This window comes from Vipera berus, assembly GCF_964194415.1.
Source record: "Vipera berus genome assembly, chromosome: 4".
Taxonomy (NCBI): domain Eukaryota; kingdom Metazoa; phylum Chordata; class Lepidosauria; order Squamata; family Viperidae; genus Vipera; species Vipera berus.
This window is the reverse complement of record NC_138206.1, coordinates 4,377,014-4,389,234: the sequence shown is the minus strand read 5'-3', so window position 1 is coordinate 4,389,234 and position 12,221 is coordinate 4,377,014. Positions and strand designations below refer to the sequence as shown.

The 12,221-nt window shown below is 42.4% G+C and overlaps 1 protein-coding gene across 1 annotated transcript in view; it reads right to left on the bottom strand.

The window, feature by feature from the left end:
- Nucleotides 1-5,005: 5,005 nt before the first annotated feature.
- LRRC32 (leucine rich repeat containing 32) overlaps nt 5,006-12,221 on the bottom strand; it is a gene marked incomplete at both ends in the record, with an annotated part of 9,018 nt that continues 1,802 nt past the window's right edge. The window contains one exon of the mRNA XM_081328039.1: nt 5,006-6,919. Coding sequence (XP_081184165.1) covers nt 5,006-6,919 — 1,914 coding nt within the window. The remainder of the gene's footprint in view (nt 6,920-12,221) is intronic.

Genomic DNA, 12,221 nt, shown 5'->3' with positions numbered 1-12,221 from the left:
TATTCTATTCTATTCTATTCTATTCTATTCTATTCTATTCTATTCTATTCTATTCTGTATTTCTATTCTATTCTATTCTATTCTATTCTAGTGTAGTCTATTCTAGTCTAGTCTAGTCTAGTCTAGTCTAGTCTAGTTTAATCTATTCCCATCACCATCCTCATATATTCTATTCTATTCTATTCTATTCTATTCTATTCTATTCTATTCTATTCTATTCTATTCTATTCTATTCTATTCTATTCTATTCTATTCTATTCTATTCTATTCTGTATTTCTATTCTATTCTATTCTATTCTAGTGTAGTCTATTCTAGTCTAGTCTAGTCTAGTCTAGTCTAGTCTAGTCTAGTTTAATCTATTCCCATCACCATCCTCATATACTCTATTCTATTCTATTCTATTCTATTCTATTCTATTCTATTCTATTCTATTCTATTCTATTCTATTCTGTATTTCTATTCTATTCTATTCTATTCTATTCTATTCTATTCTATTCTATTCTATTCTATTCTATTCTATTCTAGTGTAGTCTATTCTAGTCTAGTCTAGTCTAGTCTAGTCTAGTCTAGTTTAATCTATTCCCATCACCATCCTCATATATTCTATTCTATTCTATTCTATTCTATTCTATTCTATTCTATTCTATTCTATTCTATTCTATTCTATTCTATTCTATTCTATTCTATTCTATTCTATTCTATTCTATTTTATTCTATTCTACTGTAATTATGACCCTAACCAAAATAATTAGGCCTACAGATTACTACCCCTTCGTCCTCCTCCATATTGGGACGAAAGCCACTGCCTTAAAGAGAAAATAACCCACCTGGCTACTCTTTCTTTTAACTGAAAGTGGTTTTTTTTATTTTTTGCTGCCGTCACACGTCTTCCCCAATAGGACAATGGTTACCACATGTTTCAGGTTTTATGTCTAGCAACAGTTGTGTCCTGTTTGTTGAGGAACAATAGCTATATAGCAGGCCAAAAATATTGTCTCTGTTGGGCACAGATCCAAAGTCCACTTTGCTCTTCCAGAAATGTTTTATCAAACAAACCCCACTAGTGACTCAAGCTTCGTGTTCCCCTAGGGAGTTTGGGAGGCAGACGGGCGACTAATTAATTCCAGGGAAATCTGCAGAATTTGCTTTGTAATTTAGCCTCTTGGAAAACTGAAATTTGTGGCTATGATCATTCTTCACAGGCCCGATTCTTATAGGAGACCCACCTACTGATTTTGCAAAGCTCAGATGTGTCTGCAGCTACATTAAACCAAAATTCACAAATGAGGCTGGCAAGTTACAGATGCCACAAACGTTCTCAATCCTCTTTGCAGGCCTCCTACAACAGTCCTGCAAGGTAGGATGTGTTGCTTGTCGCCGTTTCTCTCCTTCCAAGTCCCATTCTTCCAATGGTTGGGTGGTGTGGGATGTTTCCCCTATTAAAAAAAGGGGGAACCTTGAAGATGTGTGGACTTCAACTCCCAGAATTCCCCAGCCAACATGTGTGTGGACCAATTCCCAGAGTGGCAGATGGGAGCATCAGGTATACGTGGCACCTTGGCTTGACCAAACAAAGGTGGGAAATACGACGATGAAGAAGAAGAAGAAGAAGAAGAAGAAGAAGAAGAAGAAGAAGAAGAAGAAGAAGAAGAAGAAGAAGAAGAAGAAGAAGAAGAAGAAGAAGAAGGGGAAGAGGAAGAGGAAGAGGAAGAGGAAGAAGAAGAAGAAGAAGAAGAAGAAGAAGAAGAAGAAGAAGAAGAAGAAGAAGAAGAAGAAGAAGAAGAAGAAGAAGAAGAAGAAGAGGAGGAGGAGGAGGAGGAGGAGGAGAAGGAGAAGGAGAAGGAGGAGGAAGAGTGTTACATAACAGATTAACAGAGAAACAGATCATCCTAGCAGGGCATAATATAGTTTATTTGTTTAGACAAAACATTTTCATGAACAATAGTATTGTACAGTTAATCCAGTTTGGGGTTTAACATAGTTCTATCAAAGCAGTGTCTTCCACACTAACCTGGTTTCCTTTGCCCAACTCCTGTCCAACAGGTCGTGAGGAAGGTTGAAGGAAAACACTGCCTTGAGCTGGGGGGGGGGGTCTGCAGGGTGTGGTCAAAAAAGTCAAGATGGAGGCCACAGCGGCCCATCCCACATAAAAAACAGGTGGAGCTTACAATGCAGCATTAAAAATGCCCGCTTGATTTTTATTTATTTTTAACCATGCCCTGCAGACACCTCCATTCACACATTCACATTGGCTCTGTTCACACAATATGCCTGACCTGGTTCCTGAATTAACCCAGGTCCTGGATACAGCGAAACATGTGTATCATGTTAGGAATACAGGCAGTCCTCGACTTACAACAGTTCATTTAGTGACCGTTCAAAGTTACAACAGCGCTGGGAAAAACGCAACTTAGGACCATTCCTCACACTTACGACCGTCGCGGCCTCCCCAGCGTCACGTGGTCAAAATTCAGAAGCTTGGCCACTGACTCGTATTTATGACACAGTTGCCGTGTTCCGGGTGTCACGTGATCCCCTTTTGACAAGCAAAGTGAATGCAGAAGCCCGATTCGTTTAACGACCGTGTGATTAACTTAACAACTGCAGTGATCCACTTAGCAACGGTGGCAAGAAAAGTCGCAAAATAGGCCAAAATTCACTTAGCAATGGTTTGGCTTAGCACTGGAAATTGCGGTCGTAAGCTGTGGACTGCATGTATTTGCGCACTCTGGATTTTCAGCCATAAAGCACAATTTCATACATGCACAGGCACACATATGTGTGCACAGGCACACATATGTGCACACATATGTGCAGCCATTGGGCATTTCCAGAGACACAACATTAGCTCCCACTTTCCTGCCAGCCACCAATTCAAATTCCTTTCTTGCTGCAGGGAAGGAGCATGTAAAACGAGAGAGGTAGTTTGATCCTTATATCCAGTTAAATTGCACCAAAGGCCAGAAAGAAATTATTTTTTTCTTTTTAAGCAGGGAAAATGTCCCAGGCCCCACCCATGTGGGGGAGGTCCCACCCCCACCCCCAAATATGGAAACTTAATGTACAGGAAATGGCAGAGCTGAGACTATTCCGGCTGATCTGGAAAACTGCAAAAAGATCCATCTGTTTATTCATGCAAAAGTCAGAGTGGTGTGGACTTGGATGGTAGACCACTAGGAGATCTCAGAGGAAAAATAGGCAGGGCAGAAGAAATCCCCCTCCTGACAAAAAAAAGTCCCATGTTTTTATACCATTACCAGAAAAAAATATGAAAAAGTAGCCGAGTGTAATTTTATGGTACTTTGCCTGTTTCAATAAAAGCAGACGGTGCAAAATATAATACAATAATGTTGCTGATGACGTCTGTAATTTGTATTTCCTCAGACCTGCCTGCTTACTGAGCAAGGGTGGTCAAAAAAGTCAAGATGGCGGCCACCATAGTGCCATCCTAACTCCGCCAACTTTTACGCGCAGTGCCTAAAAAGCAAGCGAGGGCTGCCTGCAGTCACCTCAGAGTAGCCACCATCTTGGCTTTTTTGATCCCCACTGGCACCCCCATGATTGAGCCACTGACTCCCACAGATAACAAAGAACGCAACTTAACAAACTCCATGAATCCAGAACCGTGAGAGAAGGAAGCGGTCGATGGTGCGCCACAGAGTGACACTGATGTGCAACACACATTAAAAAAAAAGTGGAGGCTTCCATTGTGGGATTGCGTTCGCCATCTTGGCATTTTTGACTGCCCCCTTACAATCCTAGGATTCAGCCTAGTCCAGGGGTAGGCAACCTTGGCTCTTTTACGGCTCGTGGACTTCAACTCCCAGAATTCCTGAGCCAGCCATGCTGAGGGGAAAGAGAGGTTTCCAAGCTGAGCCATGCTGACTCAGGAATTCTGGGAGTTGAAGTCCGCAAGTCATGAAGGAGCCATAGTTCCCCCATGCTGACTCAGGAATTCTGGGAGTTGAAGTCCCCAAGTCATGAAGGGACCATTGTTCCCCATGTTGGCTCAGGAATTCTGGGAGTTGAAGTCCCCAAGTCATGAAGGGGCCATAGTTCCCCCATGCTGGCTCAGGAATTCTGGAAGTTGAAGTCCCCAAGTCATGAAGGGGCCATAGTTCCCTCATGCTGGCTCAGGAATTCTGGGAGTTGAAGTCCCCAAGCCATGAAGGGGCCACAGTTCCCCCATGCTGGCTCAGGAATTCTGGGAGTTGAAGTCCCCAAGTCATGAAGGGACCATAGTTCCCCATGTTGGCTCAGGAATTCTGGGAGTTGAAGTCCCCAAGTCATGAAGGGGCCATAGTTCCCTCATGCTGGCTCAGGAATTCTGGGAGTTGAAGTCCCCAAGCCATGAAGGGGCCATAGTTCCCTCATGCTGGCTCAGGAATTCTGGGAGTTGAAGTCCCCAAGCCATGAAGGGGCCACAGTTCCCCCATGCTGGCTCAGGAATTCTGGGAGTTGAAGTCCCCAAGTCATGAAGGGGCCATAGTTCCCCCATGCTGGCTCAGGAATTCTGGGAGTTGAAGCCCACGAGTCATAAAAGAGCCAAGGTTGCCTCCCCCTGGGCTAGGGAATTCTGGGAATTGAAGTCCACCCTTCTTAACACAATAACAGAGCTGGAAGGGACCCTGGAGGTCTTCTAGTCTAACCCCCCGCTCGAGCAGGAGACCCTACACCATGTCAGGCAAACGGTTGTCCAATAATCTCTTCTTCAAAAGTATTTCTTGAGTTCTTTAAGAACTTAAAAATTCTTCTTCTTAAAGTTGCCACGCTTGGGAAGCTCTCTTCTAGATCCGTAAGAGAGTTATCTTGGCCTCATGGTTTCTCACCAGCATCCTCCCCGAATGATGACTTGGATGTGAGAATGAGTCACAATCGCATCCTCCAAATTTTCACAGCCTTTTGGAAACTCCCCGGAGGAATTGAATCAACTTTTTGGCTCCAGGGTGTTGTCCGGCATCCACCAGATGGAAAGACAACTGTACAAGGCCTACACCTCTCGGTCTACACTTTGTAATGGCGCCCAAATAAGTGTCTCCGATAACAACAGACCAAACCCACTCCGATGACGATCAGCGAGAGGACCAGCAGGATCGCCAGCAAAATCAAAACGCTCATTTTCTTGAGGTCCTCTCTCTCGCAGTCTGCAGGCCTAACGTGACTCACGTGGACCTCTTCTTCCTCAAAGCCCAAACTCCGGGCAAACTGACACTTGACCAGGTCTAGATCTGGGATCTCCACCACTGCTTTATGGATCATCTGAGAGAGCCAGATGTTCCCGCAACAACTGAGTGGGTTCCCTACCAAGTATAAATTCCGTAGGTTTTTCTCCAGTGCTGGGATCTGGCTATTTTTCAAGCTGTTGAAGCTGTTGTTCTGAAGATCTAAGATTTCAAGGACACAGCAATCTTCTGACCAAGTGGGCAACCAGCTAAGCTGATTGTCCGATAAATTGAGATACCTGAGGTGAGGAAAAAGGGGGAAATCCACGTTCAGCGTGGTCAGGCCATTCCCGTGTAAATCCAAATATTCCAGTGAAAATTCCAAGCCTGCCAGTGACTTGGCTTCGATCTGAAGCCCCCAATTCATGGAGACATCCAGCATCCTGAGGTTAGTCCTGAAGAAGCTGAAGATGGGTAGTTTCTTCAAACGATTGGCAGAAAGGTACAAATATTGAAGTTCGGGAACTTGCGCAAACGAGACACAGCCGCGAGGAACCTTGGGGGACAATCGGGGCCTTCCTGGTCCTGAATGCGAGTCACAGAGGCTGACCCTGTTGTTCCTCAGATCGAGCCACTGGAGATGAGGGAGAGCTTGGAAGATATCTGAACGCAGCTCCTGAAGCTGGTTGTCTTGGAGGTGGAACTCCTGCAAACCACTCAAGGTGTCGGTGTCCAACTGAAGGTCCTTCAAAGAGTTGCAGCTAATATCAAGAACGGACAAGGAGGCCAGCGGGTGGCTTGTCTTGAAGATCCTCAGGCAGTTTTTGCTTAAATTAAGGAATTGGATGGAAAACATGGAGTCAAAGAATTGGCTTGGGATGGATTGGATCTCATTGTAACTGAGGTCCAAGGATAACAGGGCAGGTAAGTAGGGAGGGTGGGAATTGTTGGGATATTGAGGACCATCCTCCCACTGATAGTCTACGTCGCTCTGGGATTCCACCATGACAAATTGCATTATGTTCTTGGTTAGGTTCAGATAAGCCAGTTTGTTTGCTTGAGGGAGAACCGGGAAGCGAAGGAGCTTGTTCTCACTCAGGTCAAGCCAGATCAAGTTGAAGTCCTCCTCCGACTGGGTGGAGTGGAAGGACTCAATGCTGTTCCGACTGAGATCCAGAAGGTCCAGCTGCTTGAGGTTGAAGTCAACGATGCAAGTGAGGGAGTTCATGGAGAGATCCAGCTTGGAGAGACGCATCAGGCCCTCAAAAGCACCTTCTTCTATCTCCATAATCATGTTGTTGTGCAAGTTGACTTCAACCAGCTCTGGAGAACCCTGAAACATGCTTTGGGAGATGTGTATAATGCTGTTTTCCGCCAAGGACAGATATCGTAGCGAAGGTGCCTGGTGAATGAAGTGTTCCGCCATGCCGCTGTAGAGACTGTTGTGAGACAAATCCAGTCTCCTAACCTGGGGTAGTAACCCAACCCACAGGTCTTCCTGAGCCAACAGATAGAGCTGGTTGTTGGCCAAGTTGAGGTCCTCCAGCTTCTTCAACTCCGCAAAGATCCCAGGCTCGACGAATCCGATCAGGTTGGAACTGACGTCTAAATGCCGGAGAGACGTGTAGAAGGTCAGGGGCCTCTTGGTGATGTTTTGAATCTTATTTCCAGAGATGTCGATTTTGGACACGTCTGGGTGAAGCTCTGGAGGCACCTGGCGAAGCCCCACCTTCTGACAAAATGCCTCCATGTTTCTCTGTAGGAAAGAAGAGAGAGAGAGAGAGAGGGAAATAAAAATTGTGAATGATATTCACACCGGAGAAGCACATTCACAGACCAGCTCTGTATACGCTAAAAGAGTTTTCTCAGACAGAGTTGAACTCAAGGGGTGCGGTGTGTGTAAAGCTGGTGTTTTGCTAACTGAACCCTCTGTATGAACAGAATGACAGACTCGGAAGGGACCTCGGAGGTCTTCTAGTCCAACCCCCTGCTCAAGCAGGAGACCCTAGGCCATTTCAGACAAATGGCTGTCCAGTCTCTTCTTGAAAACCTCCAGTGTTGGAGCACACACAACTTCTGGAGACAAGTTGTTCCGTTAATTGTTCTAACAGTCAGGAAGTTTCTCCTTAGTTCCAGATTGAATCTCTCCTTGATGAGTTTCCATCTGTTGCTTCTTGTCCTGCCTTCAGGTGCTTTGGAGAATAGCTTGACTCCCTCTTCTTTGGGGCAGCCCCTGAGATACTGGAACGCTGCTATCATGTCTCCCCTAGTTCTTCTTTTCTTTAGACTAGGGATACCCAATTCCTGCAGCCGTTCTTCATATGTTTTGGCCTCCAGTCCCCTAATCATCTTTGTTGCTCTTCTCTGCACTCTTTCCAGAGTCTCAGCTTCTATTGTATTAATAACAAAATCACTGCTTTCAAACGTGACCCCTTCTAAGCTTATTGGTGTTGCAAATCTAGGCATTGCCAGAAGAATGAAGGCTACTATGTCCCTGGGTTGTATTCTCACAACATCTTTAACCATTTTCTCAGTTCACAATGAATTAAGGCAATGGACTGAGGTTGCCCAATGCTAAGGGACAAAAAAGCATTGCTCAAATCCCAAAGAAATACTCAGGATAATAGAGTGCCCCACTCAGCATTTTGAGGCATACTCTTCCCCACTTACCTCCTGCTTGAACAGGGGTTTGCACTAAAGACCTCCAAGGTCCCTTCCAGCTCTATTCTGCTCTGTCCTGTCCTGTCCTGTCCTGTCCTGTCCTGTCCTGTCCTGTCCTGTCCTGTCCTATTCTATTCTATTCTATTCTATTCTATTCTATTCTATTCTATTCTATTCTATTCTATTCTATTCTATTCTATTCTATTCTATTCTATTCTATTCTATTCTATTCTATTCTATTCTATTCTATTTTTTCTATTCTATTCTATTATTCTATTCTATTCTATTCTATTCTATTCTATTCTATTCTATTCTATTCTATTCTATTCCATATTTTCTATTCTATTCTATTCTATTCTATTCTATTCTATTCTATTCTATTCTATTCTATTCTATTCTATTCTATTCTATTCTATTCTATTCTATTCTATTTTTTCTATTCTATTCTATTATTCTATTCTATTCTATTCTATTCTATTCTATTCTATTCTATTCTATTCTATTCTATTCTATTCTATTCTATTCTATTCTATTCTATTCTATTCTATTTCCTTTTTTATGACCTAACAAGGTACCTTCCAACTATTCTATTCTATTCTATTCTATTCTATTCTATCCTATCCTATCCTATCCTATCCTATCCTATCCTATCCTATCCTATCCTATCCTATCCTATCCTATCCTATCCTATTCTATTCTATTCTATTCTATTCTATTCTATTCTATTCTATTCTATTCTATTCTGTATTTCTGTTCTGTTCTGTTCTGTCCTGTCCTGTCCTATCCTATCCTGTCTTGTTCTGTTATGTTCTTTTCTTCAATTCTAATTTCTATTCTGTTCTGTTCTGTTCTGTTCTATATACTAATCAGCATAAATTAAAACAAAAATTTTTTGCACTCAGCTCTCAAGCCACCTCCAATATACACTACATAAACATGGCAAAAAAAACATGCCTATACACACATACACACTCCATATGTGACACAGACACAGTCTAGTTCACAGTTATAAGCTGAGGACTGCTGATCTTTCCTTTCTGGCACCGGGTTCCTTCTGAACCTCTTCTAAGTTTGTCCACACTTCCTTCCCGCTCTGGCTTCTGATCTTGGAGACTGATAGGGCTCCTTGGGGGAACGTCTATGAAGGGCCTTCCCAGAGGGGAATGCAGAAAGGAAACAGGATGTCTCCGGTTCACACGGACTGCAGCTCGGCAGGAACTGTCCCACTTAGGCGATGCCATGCCCTCTGTTGTTGTTTTTTTTTTTAAATATTTTTAAATGCGGGCATGCTAGCGATAGCCTATCTTACCTTTCCAGGGAACTGAGGGCATCCTTGGCCATGCACAGGGTTTTTAGAGGAGGAACGATAAACTAAGGAGATCTCTCCCCCCACCTCCCTCTCTCCCTTTCCCTCTCCCCCCCTTTCTCTCTCCCCCTCTCATTCATCTATCTGTCTGTCTGCCTGTATGTCTGTCGGTCTATCACCTATCTGTCTATATCATCTATCATCTATCATCTATTCATCTGTCCTTCCGTCTCTGCTCACTAACCCACAGAAGTTCACTGATTATTTTGGGATCTCTCTCTCTCTCTCTCTCTCTCTCTCTCTCTCTCTCTCTCTCTCTCTCTCTCTCTCTCTCTCTCTCTCTCTCTGCCTATCACCTATCTGTCTATATCATGTATCATCTATCCATCTGTCCGTCTATCTATCTATCTATCTATCTATCTATCTATCTATCTATCTATCTATCTATCTATCTATCTATCTATCTATCTATCTATCTATCTATCTATCTATCTATCATCTATCTGTCTGTCTGACATTGACTATCTATCTATTATCTGTCTATCTATCTGTCTATCTATCTGTCTCACTGTCTATCTCATTGTCTCTGTCTATCTATCAACCTATCATCTATCATCTATCTATTACCTATCTATCATCTCTATCTATCATCTTTCGGTCTTTCGGTCTATCATCTGCTTGTCTATATCATCTATCTATCTATCATCTGTCTGTTTATCTATCTATCTATCTATCTATCTATCTATCTATCTATCTATCTATCATCTATCTATTGAATACTGTGGGGAAAGCAAAATTAAATAAGAATATAAACAGGATTTATGACAAGGCAATCAAGATGATCAATGAAAAGAAGCTTTATACTGATGTGGTTATTATTTGCAGCAACATGAGAAAAATGTTTCTATTTAATTGTCATTTATTTAAATAAGGACTGTATTAATTTAAGGTTGGCTAAAGAGAATATTATTGGAAGAAGAGGAAATCAAGTAAAGTTATTATACTATACTATTATATTATACTATACTATATTATACCATACTATTATATTATACTATAGAATTATAGAAATTAATTGTTATTGATTGTCATTTAAATACTAACCCAGACAACACAATGTTTACCAAATATTAAAATGTATGTTAAAAATCAATGATGTTTTTTTTAAAAAAAGAAAGTTTGGGTCATACGTCAAGGTCCATCTGTGCTATTCATCTTTTACCAAAGACTGTTACATCTCTCCAGGCAGAATCAAGCACAGGCTTCCCCCAGCCTCATGGACCTCCAGATGTTAGATCACAACTCCCATCTTCCCCAGCTTGTTAGCAAGGCAAGAGAAATGCTCTCTAACCCATCTGGACAGCATAAGACCAAAAGAACTGACCGCTTTATCTCCCTTTTCCTGGATTGCATCATTGCAGCGATATTGGACGGATGAGTTGCTTTCTTTGCTAAAGATAGGAAGCAAAGTTGTTGATTCTGGATTCTCAGAGCAAAAACTGCACAAAAGCTGAAGGCTTGAATCCAAATATTGCATCAGCTCTGATTTAGCAGAGATCCTTCCATCACTTCTTGGCTGGAGTTTGCTTAACCACTTCAGTGAACAATCTTGCAGATGCTAAACCAAGTTAGTTGTAGCCACACACAAACTCCCCCATTGCTTGTTTTATGGTGTGGATGTTGGCCAACACAGCCATTTAGATAGCTTATGATTTAGTACAGGGGTCTTCCAACTTGGCCCTTTTATGACTTGTGGACTTCAACTCCCAGAATTCCTGAGCCAGCATGGGGGGAACTATGGCCCTTTTATGACTTGTGGACTTCAACTCCCAGAATTCCTGAGTCAGCATGGGGCAAACTTTGGCCCCTTCATGAGTTGTGGACTTCAACTTCCAGAATTCTTCAGCCAGCATGGGGAACTTTGGCCCCTTGATGACTTGTAGACTTCAACTCCCAGAATTCCTGAGCCAGCATGGGGGAACTATGGCCCCTTCATGACTTGTGGACTTCAACTCCCAGAATTCCTCAGCCAGAGTGCCTGCCTGAGGAATTCTGGGAGTTGAAGTCCACAAGTCATAAAAGGGCCAAGTTTGAAGACCCCTGATTTAGTACTATAGGGTAGGCATGAATCCAGAGGATGGTTGTAACTCACGGGCCAAATTGTAAACCAGGCTGTGTGAATGCAGCTGTTTTTACAACCATTGTAAAATATTTGAAGACACGGCTCTCACTATGCGGTTGGTTGTGCAGATCTTAATTTTTTTTTCTCGCCATGCACATGTCTACATAATCAGAACTAGACAGTGTTGTTTCTCTGTGTCATATAATATATGTGGGTATATGCATAATTCTGCATGTATTTATTTATTTTTGTCATATTGATGTAGCGTGTATCGGAGGCGGTGACCCTTTGAGAGCTGAATGCAACGAGATTTCGTTTTAATGTATGCCGATTAGTGTACGTTCAAAGTGACAATAAAGTTATTGTTCTAATCTATTCCATTAATGTAGTTTAAAGAAAAGTTTAGTTTAATGAAAAGAAGGACTGGGGGTACCATGATAGCAGTCTTCCAATATTTGAAGGGCTGCCCCAAAGAAGAGGGAGTCAAGCTATTCTCCAAAGCACCTAAAAGCAGGACAAGAAGCAACAGATAGAAACTAACCAAAGAGAGAAGCAACCTAGAACTAAGAAGAAATTCACTGATAGTTAGAACAATTAATCAGTGGAGCAACCTGCCTCTAGAAGTTGTGAATGTTCCAATACTGGAAGTTGTAAAGAAAGGAAGTTGTCCGTGCAAGGAGTTGGACTAGAAGACCTCTAGGGTCCCTTCCAACTATGTTATTCTGTTATTCTGATATTTCATTGTCAACCAGTTTTTGGTAGCCTACTCAACAACAACAACAAAACAGTGGCATTTTGCAGAGGGAAAATCTGGTATTTTGAAATCAGGACATGGCTTTTAGAAATAGCTATTTTCTAAGCTATTAAGCTGTTTTAGAAACAGCTCAAAACCTGTGTTTAAAACGCACGACGGAAATCCTGGCATATCTTCTTCAGCTCAGCTGCAAACTTCACAATTCACCCCAAGTA